At 39.2% G+C, this 21764-nt stretch overlaps 1 protein-coding gene and 1 long non-coding RNA gene across 2 annotated transcripts; one reads left to right on the top strand and one right to left on the bottom strand.

The window, feature by feature from the left end:
• Window positions 1-979: 979 nt before the first annotated feature.
• LOC131250123 (uncharacterized) lies at window positions 980-17490 on the top strand. The gene is made up of 3 exons (XR_009173077.1): window positions 980-1322; window positions 1842-1906; window positions 17289-17490. It is a non-coding gene; the product is annotated as an uncharacterized LOC131250123 (long non-coding RNA).
• Window positions 17491-19396: 1906 nt separating this feature from the next.
• LOC131249038 (uncharacterized protein At5g48480-like) lies at window positions 19397-20018 on the bottom strand. The gene has a single exon (XM_058249601.1). It carries the CDS (start codon window positions 19983-19985, stop codon window positions 19488-19490), a length of 498 nt encoding a protein of 165 aa, XP_058105584.1. The 5' UTR covers window positions 19986-20018; the 3' UTR covers window positions 19397-19487.
• Between the last annotated feature and the right edge of the window lie 1746 nt (window positions 20019-21764).

Raw genomic sequence — 21764 nt, 5'->3', positions numbered from 1 at the left:
CACATCAGATGGTGATACAACCACCACCTTCAGTTATATACCCTGCCTCCTACAAACATATGTAGAAGTGTAACCACCCACGTATGAAGTTCTAATGTGTTTGTTTGACATGAAATGGAGATGGTGTTTGATGATTAGGGTTTTTTTTTTTTTATGTGGGTTTCATGTTATTGAATAAATGCAGGTTGTGTGAATCTTTTCTTTTCCTTTCTTTCTTTTTCTCTTTTTTCCTATTTCTTTTTAGTTTTGGGCATCACACAAAGCTGGATACTCCCAACTGGTTAGAAGTATCCTGGATATTAGATGCATCATAAACCTATTGTTTTGAAAATGCAGGCTGAAACTGACAGGGAAGCAGGAGGAAACAAGGGAGTCATCGGTGAAGTTTAAGTCAAGCTAGTCCTTTAGCCATTGTCTACTTAAAGAGACCTAGAAGCGTTAGCGAAAGAACAGATACAAAGCAATAATTTATTTATTTATATGGGGTTTTGACAAATCTCGGATCAGGTGAAGTTCTATAAATCCTTTACCTTTATGAGTGTATGCATGTGCTTGCAGTAGGTTTTGTACTTGGGAGTACTTCACTAGGGGCGTTGGACAACTTTATCTGAAGGAATGCTACTCTTGGACCTGCATCCATGGTCATCCACATGTATAGAGTTGGCACACATGCATGGTCCAAGCTGCATCAGACAGATTCCACTCCATTGTGAGTACAGTACATGCACCATGGTCCCGCCTGATGAAAACACCATCACATTGAACTTGTGTGGTGCCGCTTCTCTTTGGTGCATATAGATGGGTGCCTGAAAGTAGACCTTGAGGTCTTGAGCCAGCTTATTTTACCAGTCTGCCCCCTCATCTTGTAATCATGGTTTGGATTCTCACTTCTTTATGTTGGCTGCAGATCCGCAACAGTTTAGAAGAACATTTTGGTTCCAGCGGGGAGTTCATAAGGATTTCAGCTCCAAAGGATCTTTCTTTTCTAGTCTTAGTGTCTGTTGCTCCCTTCACTCTTTTCTTTTTAACAATTGTGCCATATGTATGTTGTTCTTACGTTTCAAAAAGAAAAAAATGTTGTTCTTGCAATATTGCTTTGAGCTATGATATCTGTTGAGAGAAGCTACTGTGATTTGTGACAAGAGGTCTTGTGAAAAAGCTATTGTTTTGCTAAATGTGCGTAGAGATATGCTCATGTTTTTGTTGCTTTTTAGGTGACCTTTGCCTCACCTTTGTTTGCAAGTCAACTTGGACGTTTTCAAGACGAAGGAAATAAGGATTGCCTTTTTGGTTGGAGCTGGTCTTCGGGTAAAGGGGAAGAGGTAAGTACCCAGATCTCCCCTATTGTTTTTAGATTTCAAAATCTCATTGTGATCTTTAAAATGATAATGCTCCCACAACCTTTGGATGCTCAGTTTAAAAATATGGATTGGTCACTCTCCTCTCTTCCTCGCAATAACTGTGGTTGGACGATGCTTTCAAATGGTTTCTTCATGCTTGTGAGGCTATGTAACAAAGCTCACAAGATAGGTGAGGCTGCCTTTCCTTTTGTTGGGCCCACCCGAATGACTGTACATCTAGATGATTAATGGAAAAAAGAGTTCTCTTGGAAACAAAAAAAAAAAAAGAAGCTCACTTGATAGAAAAGTTCGTTATGTTGAACATGTCATACATAAGTTGCAAATGTGTGGTTGGACCTTGGCCCATCTGAAATAGCACAGTCAAGGCTATGTCTGGGTTTAGCCCAGAAGCTAACTAGGAGTTGTAGTTGTAGATCAAAATTTTCATCTTTTAAATATTCAGTCTTAAAAAAATCAGCGTTTAATGGTGAAGTTTGCTAGTTCCCATGCACCTTTGCAGACAGACGGACCTGCCAAGAAATGTGGACTTTCGACGTGTTTATTAGGTGAGATCTATAGTTTTGATATATGACCAAAGCTGTGTGCATGCATATCAAGCCACTACATGAAATTGCTCTTTTACCGATGATATATTTCGTCGTTATTTTATCCTTTTTCGTTGGTAATGATTATTACTGACGAAATCTGTCATCAAAAGATCGTCGCAATAAGACCGTGGCAATGATAAAACAAATACCGATGACTAAAATTGTTGGCAAAACATGTTACTTTTGGTAGGAAAAAATAATATATTTCATCGGTAAACACAACTTATACCAACGAATATCATCATCGGTAAAACTATGTATTAACGACATTACCGACGAGTATGTTCGTCGTTAAAACAATAATACTGACGAGTATGTTTGTCGGCATAAGCCCTCTATTACCGACGAAATAATTTGTCGTTATATCTTATATAGATTATTGGTAAAAAAATTTGTATTAATTTTTACGTACGAAAGATTTCGTCGGTATAAGTTTTGGACCTACTATTACCAATGAAATATTTTGTTAGTAATAGTCTGTTTCTTCTCGGTTTCATTTATTTTCAAAATTCAGGAAAAAATTCCTGATATATATCTGAAAATATACCTATTACAATACATTTTCATCATATTCACATCCACATCCATCCAAACACAAATTACATCCATTCAGACACAAACCACATCCATCCATACACAAACAATCCTATCCACATCCACATACAACCTACATTCATCTACACACAAATAAATATAAGTTTAACATTCGTATATAAAATAAATCATAAATAAAATAAAAAAATCCTATCCACATCCACATATAACCCACAATATTCGTCCACGCACAAATACATATAAGTTTAACATTCGTATATAAAATAAATCATAAATAAAATTAAAAAAATCACGAAGATGAAGGCGAAGGTGGTGGGGCATTGGTGACAAAGCGTGTAGGGAGAGCCTAAAACATCTCCTGCATTCGTCGCTCATGCTCCACCCGTATCTCCTCGATCCTCTTCTCCTGATCCGCCTGTCGCCTCTCCTCATCCTCCCTACACCTCTACTCCTTCCTCTGCCTCTCCAGCTACTCTTTGATTTCATCGACGGCGACCCGTATCTGCTGAACCTCTCTCTGCCATATCAACTCGGCGTAGGGCGCTCTCCCCAACAACGGATCGGATGGAGGTAGCTCTAGCGAGTGTCATGAACTTGGCACCATAGCCAAGCCCACACATATCTAGAACGGGTGCTAAATACCTCGCTCAAGATATCTGGCTTATTCCGCTGACTACCATCGGGAGTGGGCTGATTGCGTATGGTGTCCATCATCACTTGTAATGAAAATATATGAATTTTTATAATGAATGACATTATTATAGATCAATACAATTAAATTTTACAATGTAAGGATTTTTACCCAATTCTCGCCCGCTCTAGGATGAACTCAAGATCCCGTTGCCTGCCGACAGTGAGTCCCTCTGTAGATGTCTACTGGTCCAGGCTCCTAGCTAGTGACGGAATCTCACTACGCAATCGAAAAGGGCAATATAGTTAATATAAATGCATGAAAAGAATATATCAACTTAATAATCACCAGTAATTTCTTACCATGTCGTAACGATGTTGTACAAATGACTTTGAACTAGCTACGTGGTTCACTTATAACTTTTTCCTATTCGCAGAATTTATTCTGCTCCTCTTATGAACACATTATTCATAATACATTGTTATTAATTGTGAATTTAATTGTTACCTTAAAATATCGTAAATATGTAAATATTACCTTAAAAGCCTCAGACGAAAATCTCTCGCAGAGTATCCGCTAGTCGTCTATAGTCACGTGTGGTGGTGTTGACAGTACGGCCTCATTGTGGGTCTTACACCGCTTGTACCATTGATGTAACTCTCTGCGGTACTCTTTGAATTGCTTCCTGACTATATCATCGACGGCATGAGAAATGTACGAAACACTCAAATTTAAGACATTTTTCATACAGTTTCGTAAATAATATATTAAGGCAATAAACTTATTAAGAAAATAACTTAACCGTAAATGAACTTTTACAAAAGAAAATTTATTTTGCTAAAATTTACCGAGAGGCGCTGACGAATGAGCTGCCGCACATCATTTGTCACGTCTTCCCAACGGGAGGTGGTGGCAGAGATCAGAGATTGGCATAGGACACCAACCTCTAATGTTAACAAACTGGCATTGTCCCCAACAGGTCTAAGATAATCCTGTGGGAACTCTACCGTCATCCTACCCTCACGCATAAGTCCTTTAAAATTAACCCACGCGTGGGTCCACATCCTCGTCAACTGGTCGACGATGCTGTCGCAAAAGAAATATATAAATCTATACATAAACAGAAGTCATTAAAATAAATATATGTTAAATACATGTTTAGACTTACATGCAGTGCTCAGTGTATGTGTAGTCGAGGGATCAGAAGCCTGTAATGCAGCATGTGATGTCAATGCTGTCTCCGTCGCATCACGGGTAGAAGGGGTAGATCCAGTGCGTGAACGACCTAATCTCCCACCTAGTGCCATGACTGAATATGTGCGAACTACGAACTTATAAATTTAAACAATGTAAGTACAAGTGTATGAACATCAATATAATAAACACATTAAACTTTACAGTGCAAGTAGAATATACTAAAACATTATAAAAGTAGTATTGATGGTAGAATGAATTTGTGTTTATGCTTAGAGAGGTAATTAAAATATGATTTGATCATTACACTATAATACAAGCAGAATATAATAAAATCGTAAACATTTTAGTAAAATTTGAAAATTCCATTATAAATTGTCATTTTATATTAAATATATGTTTTTCATTGTAATACGAAACAACTTCGGATTAACTATCCGAAGTACTCCCTGCATAAGTTATTGTATGCTGCAAAAGTATATGTCAAGCTGTATGAAGCACTCGACATTGTTATAGCCAGTGAGTAGAGTGCATTAGACGTATCCGTAAAATTGTTAGCGCGCAACGTCTTCATCTATTATCACGTAAAGAATGTAATTGTTTAGGAATTTTCTTTGGTTTAAATATTGTGCAATACAATAAAATTCTAAGTGTGGTGAGATACAAGGTGAAATCTTGCATATTTTACGAACCATTGTGGAAACTGATCCTGATGCATTTGATTATAATTTGTCAGGTATTGGGACTTCATCTCCTCGATGTGTTCGCTGTACATAATTGGCACGTCATCAACAAGAAACATTAAGATCATTGTATGTAGAGATACAATTATTGAGGGAAGACTTACTCTAAGTACCACTCTATTTCTTCACAATTATGCAACACATACTACCGTGCCTTTGCTTGATCCTCAAGGTCTATATCTTAAAACGTCAAGGATTCTAAAGGACGGACGTTATGTGCGAATATAGATATGAATCATTATTCATGCTCCTGTCCTTCATCGGCATTCCGATCTTCTCGTTTGAATCTAGTCTCTATGTCACGAAGATACATAGAGCAAAATGTCAGACACTCATTATCAATATACGCCTTAGCAATAGATCTCTCGAGATGTGCCTTATTCATCACAAATCGTTTTAGTGTGTGAAGGTATCTTTACACAAAACCACTATGTTATACGTATGAAAGCATGGATATATGTAGTTTATGGAATGAATAAAAATTTTAATAAGTTCTACCACCTTTCGATCGGATACATCCAACGATATTGTACTGGGCCTGTAAGCTTCGCCTCGTGCGATAAGTGAATCGCTAGGTATGCCATGACATTAAAAAATGTAAGTGAAAATATTCTTTCAAGTTTTTAAAGGATTATGGCAATGTCTCTCTCCGGTTGTTTAATAACCTCCACATTCAATGATTTCGAACACAAATCCTTAAAGAATATCCTCAATTCAATCAGCGCCGCACTGATATCCTTGCTGAGGAATCCATGAATCGCAACCGGTAGTAGACGTTGCAGAAGGACGTGACAATAGTGACTTTTCATTCCTGTTACCTTACAGTCTGTAATATTTACGCGCCGAGATATATTTGACGCATACCCATCAGAAAACTTTACCGATCTCAACCATCCACATAAACGCTTTTTCTCTAGTTTTGTCAATGTGTAGTAGACTGCTGGTATAGTATATGAATTTCCATATGGTTGCAAGTGCAATTCTTTCCTTAAACCCATTGCTTGTACATTTAATCGAGCCTTGAAACTATCTTTTGTTTTCTTCTCCATGTTCATCAATGTTTAGTTTAGGTGTAAGCTTAGGTTTAAGGATTTGAGAATATGTTTAGGTTTAGGTTTAGGCTTAGCGTTTACGAATTCGGGATCGGGTTTAGGTTGAGGTTTTCGAGTTTAGGTTTAAGAATTCGGGTTCGGATTCGGGATCGGGTTTAGGTTTATGTTTTCGAGTTTAGGTTTAGGTTAGGGTTATAGGTTTAGGTTTAGGTTTATTAGGGATATTTGAGAATAGGTTTAGGTTTAGGTTTAGGCTTAGGGTTTAGGGATTCAGATTCGGGATCGGGTATAGGTTTAGGTTTTCAAGTTTAGGTTTAGATTTAGGTGTAGGTTTAGGTTTAGGGATTTGAGATTAGGTTTAGGTTTAGGTTTAGGAATTCGGGTTCGGGATCGGGTTTAGGTTTAGGTTTAGGTTAGGGTTATAGGTTTAGGTTAAGGTGTAGGTTTAGGTTTACGATTTGAGAATAGGGTTAAAGGTTTAGTTTAAGGTGTAGGTTTAGGGTTAGGTTATGGTTTAGGTTTAGGGTTAGGTTAAGGTGTAGGTTAGGGTCACAACTAGCTGTATTTGGACGCGGATTAGCTACTAACAAGTTGAGTGGCTATTGGCTATTGATGTGACGTCACCAACTTATGTGGGCCCCGTGTTGTATGTGTTGTATCCACACCATCCATCCATTTGGAGAGATCATTTTAAGGCATGAGCTAAAGAATGAGACAGATCTAAAGCTTAAATGGACTTCACCAAAGAAAATAGTGAGGATTGATCTCCTACCATTAAAAACTTCTTAGGGCCACAAGAGTTTTCGATCAATCAGATATTTTTGTTTTCCCTTCTTAGTTTTAGGATCTATTTGACCTTATCAACATGTTTGATGCCAAATAAACATTATAGTGCGCCCTATGAGGTTTTTAACGCTGGGCATTCAATCACCATTATTTTCTTGTGATGTGATCCACACTTGATCTTTGGATGTGCCTCAATTTGGGACATCCTCTAAAATGAGCTGCTGCAAAATGCAGATGGACGATGTAGATGTACAACACATAGATCGAGTTGGGTCCGACATTCAAGGCCTAACCCACTAAGCTAGTTATGCCTGAAATCGGATTGCATCTTAAGTTACTCAGTACGCTCAGTTGGGCACACTGTAAATATATGTAGTTTATCTACACCATCCATCTGCTTTTCCAGATCATTTAACGGGTTAAAACCAAAATTGAATCATATCCAAAACTTAGGTGGACCATACTACAAGAAACAGTGGGTATAATGATTTCCATCATTGAAACCTTTCTAGGGCCTGTAGTGATGTTTATTTATCATCCAACCTATTCACAAGATCACACAGACATTGATGAAGGGAAAAAATAAATATCAGCTTGATCAAAAACTTCCGCGGCCCCCCAAAAATTTTTGAACGGAACAAGTTCAATTCACATTCTTTCCTGTACGTGTGGTCCATTTAAGATTTTTATATATATATATCATTTATTATCTCAAGACATAAAATTATCTTTTAAAATGAATGAACGGAGTGGATGAAATACATAAATCACGATGGACCATTGTTTATTGTATTATGGTCCACCTGAGATTTAGATCCCACCATGATGTATATGTTGTATCCAACCATCCATCCATTCGGTGTAACACCCCGTACTTTTGCACACTCGGGTATTGCCATTTAACTATGAGAAGTATGTAAGCATGTGGGAACACAATATAGATATCATCATTGGTTAATTCACAAAGAGACTAACTTTGAAACTCATGAACAATTCTAGAAAATTTCATTAGTCACAACTCTCATCAAGTCAAGTCAAAGGTCATTCTAAGAGCCCATTGAAGCTTGAGAAGAATCCCACTCACAAACCTCTTTATAAAATAAGAAAATGTAAAGAAAACCGGTAATCCAATATCTACATTGTAGTGCACACATATGCCTAGCCAAATCACAATCCAACCATTAAACTTGACTAATACATTTTACATTTGTAGTGGGATATGTCAAGAAATCATGTGGACAATCAAATCATATTCGAGACGAATCTAAACCCCCCCAAGTTAGATCAACAAGCCATAGACGTCTTGTAATGATCCAAACTGTCACCCTAGTGGACCACTAGCCCCTAAAACGTCTAAAAGTTAGGACCCAAATCATTACATCCACCATTCACGATACTTAGAACTCGCAACCTAATGATACACCACTAAATTTCTCACTTAAGATGAAGTCTAGGATATCCAGACTATTGATGTCCAAATCGAGAAAGAATCTGACCGTTAAATAGTTGGTAATTGTTGGTTAGACTCGCTAAAAATGAGAAGTATGGCCCACCTGAGTTCTTAATCTAGCCCATCTTCGGTCCAAGACCCTAGAATAACTGGCCAAGATAGGTAAACAGAGTAGATTTCACAACACCTAACGGTGGACCACACTTTTGGATAGCTTGTGCACACAACTCGTGTGCACCCGCAATGCATCCGACCAATGGTTGGGTCAATAGAGTGTTGACCTGATGACAACTAAAAACCTTTAAAATTTCAAACAGAAACTCCCGCCCGATGCACGTTCGAACCTGACCGTTCGTTCGTCGACGCAAATACAAAAGGCAAATCCAGACCGTCCATCTGATAGATAGGGCCCCACTGACCCTGACCATGCAGAGAGTTGCGATTGAAAGTCACCTGTGCCACCTCTGTCAGCGACCGATCAAGCAACGCACAAGGAAGACGCTGACGGGGAGGATATATCCACGTCCGCCGCTTCTCTGGCAAATCCAACCGTTGGGAACCGTCAGACGGAAGCCACGCGTGCAACAGGAGCCCCGTCACCCCTACAGTTTCCTGAAATGATACCCTATTCCGCAAAAGGCGGAGGGAATAAATCCTGTTCTTAGCAAAACCCATCCCATCCGATCCGAGCTTTTAGAAGCTCCTCTCGAGCAAATCCAGGGCGTTCAGATTAGGGCTGTCAGCAAAATCTTGTAAGGAAGCGAGATATTGGCGAGTCACAGCCACGTCTCGAACCGAACCCAGTATTAACAAATGTGTCATCAACGGCCCATCGGTCACCACATAATTGACCCCACAGCCTCATGAGGATAATCTAAGCCATTTAAACGTCACCGATCCTCAGATCGATCGCTAGTTGCAAAATCACCATGGCTAGCAGGTCATCTTCTCCAATCTAGTCGGGTGACCCACATCCTATGAACTTAAGCCTTTCACGCATCCAAACTGTTCATTGTGTGGCCCACCCCATCTAAAGTCCATCAGGAAAAATTGTATGGGCCCACGCATAAGATCTAATGTATTGGGAGATTCGAACGACAAGCCATTCTCGGTTGCTTTGCGTTAACCAACACGCTAATCTTCGTGATTAGCTATAGAACCATCTAGAAATGGAAAAGCTACAAATAGCTGTTCTGTTAGGGCATATCCCAAGAAAGAAAGAGAAAAGAAAATGCTAAGAGAAAGAGAGAGATAGACTACTGCTGGTGCGAGTTGCAGGCTTGGTAGCAACTCGACTCAGCCCGAGTCATTCGGCTTCTGAAAGTAAGCTGAGAGGGAGAAAGGAGATAAGGAATGAAGGAAGGAGAAGGATAGAGAAGGTGAGTGTGGATCGGCTATTGTAACGAGTTTCCAGTCGACCGTCTGAAACTCCTTGGGCTCGCCTCAGGCCCTGCTCATCCAACTCAGCCCTGGTTTAGGTATTGAACCCAAATCCACCTCTGTCATAGTTTTACGCCCAACTGTGATGTCAACTCCATCAACGCCTACCCGCCATTGATCGGGAGAACTCCTCCAACCTGAGGATGTTCTCTATCAGCAGCTGACTTCCATTGCAATCACACCAAACCAGCTCCTATCCGATCAACTCAGCGCTGAGTTCCGGAGATGCTGGACCAGTTCACGAGTCTGGACACATTTCTGAAATCAACATCATTCGTCCTGACCTCATCACACTAGTAGATAGAACCATTCCATAAAACAGGTATAACGTTGAACCAATCCCTACAAACTCTACTTCAAACAGCCTGTTAGCATGATGACTCTGTGACTGTTTACAAAAGAGATTCACAAACTCATTTAGCAATTGTAGAGAGCATGTTCGGGCTAAAATCTTCTCAACAATAGAAGATTGTCTCTGCCAGGTATAACAATCCAACTCAGTCATTTGATTAACTCTACTTTCAACTTGGGGGTGAGTAAACTCAATAGATATCCAACTGAGTCGACTCTGTACTCAGTGGTGGGTCAATCCGGTCAGTTCCTGATTGAGTTTAGCCGACTCTAATTATCTGTAGATGATTTGAGAAGCCTAGTGCTCTAGGGATCTTTAATCTAACTCGGTTGTTAACAATACTCTTGAAGTAAACCTCACTAGTTATTAGTTGAGAACCCCAACTGAGTTAACCCGGTTGTGACTCACTGACAACTTGTAACAGATTATTCAAGTGCAACCAGCAATTGATTTCCTGATAAGGCACTTTTGTCTCTAGCTTGTCCAATCAAGTAAGTAGAAATCAAAGTTTATCTAATTAGTAGACTAATTGTAAGATTAGAGGATTAATCATATACTCACTTGAAATTTAGGATCGATACATTCGCCCCATAAGAACGTCTCGAATTAAGGGGAGCATTCACTCAAGGTGAGGGATATCCCACATGGCTTCATCATTTCATTGAATTCTAATATAGTTGTATAAAGACATTACAATCGTGCAAATGGTAATTGTGTTCCTTTAATATTGAATTGATATGAATAAACATGTGGGAATGTCTTAAATTGTATTACTCAAATCTATCTCATATGAATATTAGCATATTCATTATGCCACATTTGAAATTACTTGTGGACATGTATACTCCTGCTAGATGTAATTAAATTTAAGAATTCCTGTTTCCATTCCAATGAATAGCTTGCTCCATTTCTCCTTATATGGACTAGATTCGTTACAATTTGATTTTAATGAAGTTTTAGAATGACACCAATAGTAAGTTAGCTCTTAGTTTTCCCATGTGGATGTGATGAACATAATTTAGTACATTAAATTCCATTAATCAAAGCCCCACAATCGATAACTATGAATTTAGCCTTATAGGCTCTATGATGTTTTAGTAATGACTAGATCTTGAACATAGTCCTACTAGTAATAACAAGGGTTATGGCATTTTCTTTTATCCTATTTTGCAAATCAAGGTTATGTGTGGAATGTTATCTTCCATGAGGAATGTGGGACAAATTTGTTATGAATTTAACATGCTTGAAATGCCATGTTTGTGGACCTCCTTTAGACCTAGAGAAAGCAAATGGATTTCTATTGAACTCATGTATGGATGATTCATATTCTAATTAAAAGACTGTGAGTTTTGGTCCTGTTTATGAAAGCATGCTTGTTAATCCTATGAAGTACCCATGAGTATCATGATGCATAACATTCACGCATGGTATATGAGCTTTTTCGAGTGCTTAATGTAAGCCACACTGTTCGATTTACTGAAAGTTTCAACACTTCAGTTAAACTCACAGAGCATGTGCATTTGTGTCACTTTGGGTACTCTTTCTTTACATGAGGCTTTTCTGGGATTAAACACTCCTCGGGCGTACCCCGTGTATTTTTCTAGGAGATATCCTTGGGCGCACTCACTTACATGGCTTTGGCTTTTTTCAGGTAGATAATCTACCGCGAGTGGTCTGCATGGTCTTTTTCGGGTGACTAGTTCTCTTTGGGCGTACCTTTGAGTATTTTTCCAGGTGACTAGTTCTCCTTGGGTGACCTTTTATTTTGACAGCTGGATGTGCATCCCCGGATCTGTGACTTGAACATACATTCATACACCCATACATTCATTTGGAATTTCATGATTAGTCTCCTTGTAATTTGAATATGTTGATTTAAACTGTTTTGGAATGACATGATATGCATGAATCCTTACGGAAAATTCCCACTGAGTTTTCACTCACCCAATTGTGCGGTTGCACCAAATTGATGCAGGAATGTGGAAAGGGGAAGACTTCTATGATAGGTTTCCAGGGATGACTGAGGTGAAGTTTGGTGAGGAAGTACTCTACGCCGTTGCAGTTGAGCCGTTGGAGCTCGACTGATAATTTAGGATTTGCTTGCTTTCATATTTCAAATTTTGTGTTTTATTTGAATTGTAATAAAATATTTCCCCTGCTGTGGGATTTCATTTTGTTCCCATTTATATGTATTAAACTTCCTTTTTGTTACTCCTGATATCTCTAGTTTTACATGGTTGTTGCCTTGTTGCATGTCATGAAATTTTCTAATGATTAGATATAAAGTTTGAAATTTACTACTAATTGGATGTATGATGGTCCATTTTATAACGTAATACTCGGTTTTCAATGAGGAGTGATTATCCTCGGGTTTTGAGAACCCGGGTGTTACAATTGGAGAGATCATTTTAGGGCATGAGCTAAAGAATGAGGTAAATCCAAAGCTCGAGTGGACCTCGAAACTAATTGTGGCCACAAAAGTTTTCGATCAAGCTGATATTTGTGTTATCCCTTCTTCCGGTCTAGGTGTGTGTGAACTTACCAACAGGTTGGATCTCAAATAACCATCATAGTGGGTTGGTCGGAAGCATTGTCCCCAACATGATGTTTAGTTTTAAGTTTTAGTTTTTAGTTTAGGGTTTAGGATTAGGGTTTAGTGTTTAGGGTTTAGGTCTTGGAGACTTAACCAACTCATGGATAGATCCAACGCACATCCAGGTCTGCTCCACACAAACACGGGCTTGTCTAAATGGCCAGGCCACCCATATTGCTGTCCATAGGAAATGGACAGCTTTATCATGGTCGGGATCGGGTTTAGGTTTAGGTGTAATTTGGTCCATGTGATGTGGCACCCATGAAACCCCTGAGAGAGGCCCAACTTTCAACTTGATTCAAAACTTTAGTAGGCCATATTGCTGTCCATAGGAAATGGACAGCTTTATCATGGTAGGGATCGGGTTTAGGTTTAGGTGTAATTTGGTCCATGTGATGTGGCACCTATGAAACCCCTAAGAGAGGCCCAACTTTCAACTTGATTTAAAACTTTAGTAGGCCATTGTAGAAAGAGAGGCAAATTAAGGGAGGAAATTGTTTCCTTTAGCCATTCATCCACGCACAAATACATATAGGTTTAGGTTAGGGTTATCGGTTTGGGTTTAGGTGTAGGTTTAGGTTAAGTGAATTAAGTTGAGGCTTAAGTTTAGGTATAGGTTTAGGTTTAGGAATTTGAGAATAGGTTTAGGTTTAGGGATTCAGAATCGGGTTCGGTTTCGGGATCGAGTTTCGGCTAATGTTTTCGAGTTTAGGTTTAGGTGTAGGTTTAGGTTTAGGGATTTGAGAATAGGTTTAGGTTTAGTGTTATACTAGGGTCTGCTCCATCAATTTCGAGCTAATACATAAACACGGGCCTATCCAAATGGCCAGCCCACCCATATTGTTGCCTATAGGAAATGGACAGCTTCATCATAGTCATAATAGTAGTTTCCACCTTCTAAGGACCCCCGCTTAACATCCGTATAGCTCCGATGCACATCCGGGTATGCTCCATCAATTTTGAGCTAATACATAAACACGGGCCTGTCCAAATGGCCAGACCACCCATATTTTTGTCCATAGGAAATAGACAGCTTCATCATGGTCATAACAGTGGTTCCCACCTTCTAGGGACCCCCACTCAACATCCGGATAGCTCCAACGCACATCCGGGTATGCTCCATCAGGTGAGTCATGCTCTTTCAAAACTCAGGTGGGCTAAAACATATAGAAAAAATGGATGGATAGAAAGCATCCATTTGATTGTCAGTTCACTTTGCATATTATGGCCCACCGAGATGTAAAACTGCTAGACTTTTAAGAAAAAACTGCCTCACAAGTCATAACTATAAACTAACAAGTCACAATTAATAATTTAAGAAAAAAATGTAATACATATTAAGCTAACTATAAATAATAAACAATAATGAGAAAAGTGAAGAAGCAATGTAATACAATTAGTTAATTATACAATTGTTGGGATTTAAATGTCTAATTTACGGGCTTGGGGTTAACTTCTTCATGGATTTTGAATTGTTTGAGTTGGGCCTGATGGGCCAGTCCTATTCAAAATTTTGATTTTAGCGAGCTCAAACACGGCCCATTGACAATAATTTTATCCCTAAAGCATTTGTCAAAAAGATTATTTGGAGATGCTGCAGTGCTTTTGGATCACTATAAGTTCCAGTGCTCTGAGTTGCAGTGGTACACTTCAATAGTCTATCTGTCTAGATTTTCAAGTAGGTCCAACACACATTTCAGGTACTTAGAAATTACTTCAAATTTGCATTGGCTACATATAAGCAGTTCAAATCAAACAGTCCAGTTTAGATGGATCATTCTATCTAGGGAATTGATGTTTAATACTAAGAAATTACTTACAAATTGCATATACAGCATACAAGTAGTTCAAATCAAACAGTCCAGTTTAGATGGATCATTCTATCTAGGAATTAGTGTTTAATATTGAGAAATTACTATGAAATTGCATATGCAACATACAAGTAGTTCAAATCAAACAATGCAGTTTAGATGGATCGTTCTATCTAAGGAATTGATGTTTATGCACACTCTCATTGATCTACATACACCCATTTTAATTTTACAGATTGTTACATCTGATGCACAATTTAAAAAAAAATGGGTGCTTGCAAATGGATGACATTAATTCCCTGACAGAAGGATCCATTTAAACTAGACTGTTTAATTCAATAGCCTCTTCAATCATGTAGGTGATGGGCATGCTAAAATTAAAAGAAGAATTCAGGAAGGTCAAAAAAAAGAGACATGATGCAGTAAATGCCAGGGGTTAGGATCTTCCATCCTTGTTGAGCCCCACCAAATCAACAATGTCCAAATCATAGGCTTCACTTTGAATGCATGGTTCAGAAAATAGTGGATCTTCAGCCTTAGGAATATGCAAAGTATCCTCTGGTTTTAAGGCTGTAGGTTCTACAATCCAGACTGTTGGTTTGATGGAACCAACCTGATGGACCATGCTCCAAAACTCTCCCAGATTCGAACATCTTTGCCATTTTCAGTTGAATGTGGACCATTGCTCTGCTTCTTTCCCAAATCATCTGTTTTCAGATGCAACCAGTGAAAGGGTTAGGATCGTCACATCTAGGAGAGTGTAGGCATTGCCCATCTATGGTGAGATTCATCTTATCAACAGTCAAGATCAATAAGCGATGACTCAATCTGTGCAAACTGAAAGTAGTCATTAGTAAATGCAGTAAAGGAAAGATATTGCACAAGAACTTCAAAATCTGTTACAGGAAGCAGAACCTACGTGACAATATCCACTCCATCCATTAGTTTTTTAGTTATTTTTAGGATGTGATCCCAAAATGAAGCACATTCAAAATTCAAGTGGGCTACACAACAGGAAACAAAGGGGATTGGAACTCCCACCATTGAAACCTTACTAGGGCCCACTGTGATATTTATATGCCCACCTCCATATTTATAGGATCCATTAAAATAATTAAATAAATTTTTTTAAAATAAATAAAAATGGTCCACCTCAATAGATCGGACAGTGGGGAGCTTTAATGGTGGACATTCAATCACCACCGTTTCTTGTGGTGTGATAGATGGCATAGATATACCAAAATAAAACACAAAGGGCCCCACTGTCACAGCCTAACTGAATCCATCTATTCGAATAAAAGAAAAAGAAAAAGAAAACGACAATCCTAACTGCAAGCAAAGAACGAGAGAGGGGAAGAGAGACGGGTGTATAGAAATACTAATTGCAGAGAGGGAGAGAGGGAGGCGCACAACGCCATTGCAGAGAGAGAGAGAGAGAGAGAGAGAGAGAGAGAGAGCTTAGTGGAGCTTCTTCAATGGCCAGAGCTTTTCGGTAATGGAGGTGCGTTTTCCCCCTCTTCCCCTTGTTTAAAAAATCAGACTGTTGGCCTGTAAGTCACTTACAGGGAAGTGACTTCTCACCTACAGTCCCTGGAAGTTTCTTGACAGTTTTGCCTGTAAGTGACTTACAGGTGAATTTCTTCCCCCCAAACAACACCTACAAGTGACTTCCCTATAAGTCACTTCTAACCCAACTTACAGGCATCCAAACAAGCCCTAAACCATTTACGGGCATCCAAACGAAAATTGATTTACCCCCATTTCAAAAAGACTAGAATCATAAGAACGAAATAAAATACCTTTTCGACCAACGTAAGAGAGATTTGAGACAAGAGAGACGAAGAGGGAGACAATCGGGCGTCGGGCAGGCAGTGGCGAGTTAGGGTTTAGGGTGACTGAAATAGGGGCGTCGGCAAGCAGCAACGCTCGTTCGGGCGAGAGAGGGGGGTATGGTAAGAAGAGAGAGAGAGAGAGAGAGAGAGAGAGAGAGAGAGAGAGAGAGAGAGATGGACACTAGAGTCAGTTTGAGTTAAAACATATCATTATTACCGACGAAACTTTTCGTCGGTAATACTTTTCACAATTCGTCGGTAAAAGGCTTCAAAAATATTTGGGCCCACCCGTGCCTTTTCACCCCCATCCACTCCGTACATATGTTTTTAAATATACTTATTAGCTACACCAAAAACAAAAATTATAAATCAACATCCATAATCAACTACACAAAGTAAAATAATATGTCCACCGTTCATTTTGTCTGACAATGTGTCTATTTCGTCGATAAAAAGTTACTTTACCGATGATATTTTATAACGTCAGTAAAAATAGCATCTCCGTCATCGGAAGGGACACCAAGGGATATTTTGTCGACGAACTATTTGATTCGTCGGGAAAAATTACATTTATTAACGAAATAATCATTGGGAAAATATTTTTCACCGACAATACATAATATCATCGGGAAAAGTTTCCAGGCCGTCATTGTAAATGGTGGCAGGAACATATTTGGTCGTGGCGGGAATCTTTTGTCGACGAAATATGATTTCGTCGTGGAAAGTCATGTGTACTGAGGAAATTTATTTCGTCGAAAACAAGTTTGTCGGTAAAAGGCCAATTTCTTGTAATGAGCATTTTATTTGTTGTATTTGATTTTTTTGAAGTTTATTGATTTGATTTCATCTTTCCTCTCAACTCGTCATTGATTTTTTTTAGAGAATCCATATCTTATTTCAGGTAATTCATTAAGAACTCAAAGAGGTTTGTTGGCTGGTTTCGAAGCTTCGGATTCAACTACAGTAATCATTTTAGGTAGTTTAATCCAAACTGCCCAAAGTTTATTTATTGATCAAACTTTGGTTTATACATTACTTTGAATGTAATAATTATCTTTACTAAGAAGTTGAGCATTAGCTTATAATGTGAAAGATTTACCTCATATGATTTGTGAGAATTGTGATATATATTTTATGTTAGCATAGATTTAATTATTGTATCAACATTCTTCTCAAGATTGCTTTTAGATGTAGTTGTCATGATTTGCCATGGCCAAGTGAGAACCTAGGATTGGGTATCATATATACAATCAATTTTATTATTATTATTATTTTTTATGAAAATACAAATTATATATTTGGAATTTGGATGGTAGATTTGATTTTGATTTCTTCCTTTCTTTTGTATAGACTGACCTTATCAAATAGGTTGGTTGGTTTGGGGCTTTGGAGAAATGGGTATTACGCTAGTTTTGGATGTGTGCATTGATTAGGTAATCAAATTTCAAATTTTTTTAATTTATAATTTAATGAGAAACACTGACGGCTTTTAGCCGTCACCAAATGCTTTTTTGCCGATGACTAGTTGTTGAAACATAGCCGTCAACAATACTGACGGCTTTCGTAGTCGAAGATGTAGACGGTTTTGGCTGTCGTCCTTAGCCGTCGGGAATGCTAATGATTTTAGCCGTCGAAGACGCCGACGGCTCCTGCCAACCACAACCATTGGCCCCATCCAGGTCCATGAGGGACTTTCCACTGTGGACACAAGACTAGCCACAGAAACTTTACGCTTTCTCATGAAACGGATGGACGACCAATTACCGTAAAGATTGATAGGTCATGCATCCCATAACAATACTTGAATCAAAAGTTTTGGTCAATTTATGGTTCACCCTTCAAACGAAAATTTCTCTGTATTCGGATTGAATTTCTTCGAATTAGATACGCTTGTGGCCCAAATACGCCATGCCCTGCATAGGAGTATTGGATTACTTTTGCTTCAATTTGACCTTTTTTTTTTTTTGGTCCAACCATGCTAGGAGTATCTTGGTACCAAGTCCTACATCAGTACTTTCACTTGAAAGGAACTCGTTCTCGAGTTATCCAATAAACTCAACGGTCATGATACTTATACTAGTTTGTCACGCTGAAAGTCTGTGAAACCTCCATGCCCTTGGCAAGATCAATAACATAGGTATTGATTTTTTTTATTCCTTTTCCTTTTTTTTTAAATTATTATTTTTTAAATGTCCAAATCAGAAACCGCTCATTACACAGGTGAATTGGTACATTATCACTTTAAGCACCTTCTAGAATCGATGTTTATTAGTCTCTTCTTTGGCATTAAACATTAAACCTCTGTAATTTTTTCTGAATATTGACGTGGACTATCACGGTCCGATCTACCATATTTTTTGCCGCAACATTCATAACCAGTAACTTCGGCAAAGCGACCAGGTATTGTGTATGTTTGGAAACACAACCATACACAATTTCGAATAGAGGCTTGTTGAAAGATCAATTTGTCATGTTCTTGAAGGCGAGCTTCACCTGAGTAAGAGCAATATCCCACATAGAGGGAAATTCATGGGAAAATTTATTGGGCATAATCCTCTTAAACATCTATAACGCTGGTTGCAACTTCTCTGGGATATTCATTGGTTTTACTTCTTATCCATTTTCAATTAACCGTCTCCTCAAAATTTTATATGAAATCTAGTTTGGAGATTGCTCCATCGATTACTTTAGAAGCCTTGGGCTACTTCTCTGTTCTCAAAGGGGTGAGGATAATATTTCTAAAATTTTCAACATAAATACAAATATTATCCCATCGTATATGTATGGCAGCGACATCGTAGGTCTAATGAATAGAAAATAGAAATATCCGCTTGATCCAAAAGTTCTGCGGGTACAGGAAGTTTTTAATGCTGCGAATTTAATCACAACTGTTTTTTTTTTTTTTTCCGATTAAAAGCATACGCCATCTGTCGGTTAGCCAATGAAAGTCTTCAAAATTTACAACCGTAATTACCTGGGCTCCCGGTCACCATAAGGCGACTGTATAACTTTCACTACATAGACTAAAATAAGTTACTATCAGTCCTTTTTTCAGAAAAGCAGCAAAATAGAAAAAAGCGGCAACAACATCCAAAGGCTATTAATCATCCACGTCAGCAGCGTCTTTCTTCGCAGGAGTGCAGATGGCCCAGACGTATCCGAAGGGGTCCTTCACCTTCCCTGCACGCACACCGTAGCACGCGCCCTCGTCCTCAGCAGGCTCTGCCTCGACCTCCGCGCCAGCACCGACGGCCTTCTTAACGGCGACATCAACGTCGTCAGTCTCTAGGCAGAAGGCCACGCCCGTTCCGTCAGTTGGCCTGAAGTTTTCGTCGGTGATGTCGCAAACAATGAAAACGTAGGGACCGAGCTTGAGTTCAGCACTGAGGATGAGAGGGAGCTCTTGTTCCGCCTTCCTCTTTGGGTGGACAGAACGCTTAAGTTCCTCAGCTCCGAAGGCCGTCTTGTAGAACTGGACGGCTTCAGCGGCCTTGGGAGCTGGGACACACAGCTGGGGCTTGAGAGAGGAGAAGATCACGGCCTTGGAGCTCCCGTTCTCGGCTCCACCGTTCTGGAGATCGACATTCTCCTGCGCCATCGCTACCACCAAAGAACGAAAGAAAGGACTGAAGAAAGGAAGCGCTAACCATAGGAGAGAGAAAGCTGATGAGAGAGACGGTTGGGAAATATTTAATCACCACTGTTTACTTGGTGTGATCCAACCCAGATTTTTATCTACCTTATTTTTGGGATAACGCCCTTAAAATAAACTGGCAAAATAGATGGACGTCAATGGTAAAACACATACAGTATCGTGGGGCCCACAACACTGACCGGTAACGTCCGTACTGGCTACTGAATCTGAATCCATAATCACTGGACAGCCATCCTAAACCTGTGGTGGCTCATATGATGGTTGGAACACCCAGATGGAAGAAAAACATCGGTAATCTATGCGCGGCTGTCAAACTAACAAACAGTAGATCATTAATTCCATTGTAGAAGGATGGCGCATCGACCAGATCGTTACACCATGATTTTCGATCCCTGCAAATTCCCCACTAGAGGAACGAGACAGTACACATAATGTCCCCTCCAACGGTTGCCTTAATGCCACCAAGCTTTGTTGGCCACCAACCCTTCCCTTTTCCTTGGATGTGTCTCGGCCAACGAGAGAGCATGCATACATCACCTTTCTTTAATTTTCAACGTTTCATATCTGGTGGTTAACGATTTTCAATTATTACCCTTACTTTTTGGGCAACCAATCACACCGCTAGTGTTGGGAGCCTTGCACAAAACCTTAGGATCTAGTCTCCCGAAACAAACCAGAATTATGAGATAATAAAGCAATGAAATAAATTAAAGTATAAACCACAAGACACCAGGGAATTTTACGTGGAAAACCCTTAAAGAGGTAAAAACCACGGGACCTCGTCCAGATCAACAATCCACTATAAAGCAGAATGTTACAACCGATCACAAGAACACACCGCTTGTATCAAACGTTCTTCACTCATGTAGGAGTAGATAAATAACAAGAGAACAAAAGAAAAACGGAGAGATCTCACCGATCATGAGGACGTATAAGCGTTGAGACGTGAATTGCGAAGTAGATCACCTCTATGAGCAAAATCTCCCTTCCACAAGCTTCCTCTCTCTCTTTCTCTCTCTCTCTCTCTCACCTTTGATAGCCCTAAGCTCTCATAGAAAACTTTAGGAAACTTTAGAATACCCTGGAATACACCCCAATCCCGCATACACCCCTTTATATAAGAATAGAAAGAGGTAGAATCAAAATAGGAAATAAAATCCATAGAATCTGCGTTTCCGCAATCGCATCTGCATAATTCTTTGATGATATCGAAGGTCCTTCGATGACAACTTTCGATATCATCTAAGGTCCTTCGATGATATTGAAAACGGACCAAAACTGTCCAGCGACCAGGGGTGAAAAATTCTGAAAATATTTGATGATATCGAAGCTAGTTCAATTTCATCGAACCCAGTAATGAGGAGAAAATCCCCATCAAATCTTCCCCTTTTCGATTCAGGATGAATTCACCTTCTTCAAGCTAGTTAGGTTTCTACAAACCTCAAACTTGCCCTTGACCAATGCCTTGGTCATCATGCCTAACCCATTATCATCCGTGTGGACTTTCTCAAGCTGTAACACCTTCTGTTCTAAAGTATCCTTGATCTAGTTATATCGAATCTTTATGTGCTTCGATTTGGAGTGTTGACTTGGATTCTTGCTCAAGTGTATAGTACTTTGGCTATCGCAATAGACCACGTGCTACTCCTGCTTCAGGCTAAGTTCCTGTAGGAACCTCTTTATCCAAAGTATCTCTTTACATGCCTTTATGACTGCAATGTA

This window comes from Magnolia sinica, chromosome 6 (assembly GCF_029962835.1).
Source record: "Magnolia sinica isolate HGM2019 chromosome 6, MsV1, whole genome shotgun sequence".
NCBI lineage: Eukaryota > Viridiplantae > Streptophyta > Magnoliopsida > Magnoliales > Magnoliaceae > Magnolia > Magnolia sinica.
Note: the sequence above shows the minus strand (reverse complement) of the source record. Positions and strands in the feature narration are given on the sequence as shown.

Bases quoted from the DNA above. Each gene is read 5' to 3' on its own strand.
- LOC131249038 (XM_058249601.1), bottom strand. From the start codon at position 19,985: ATGGCGCAGGAGAATGTCGATCTCCAGAACGGTGGAGCCGAGAACGGG.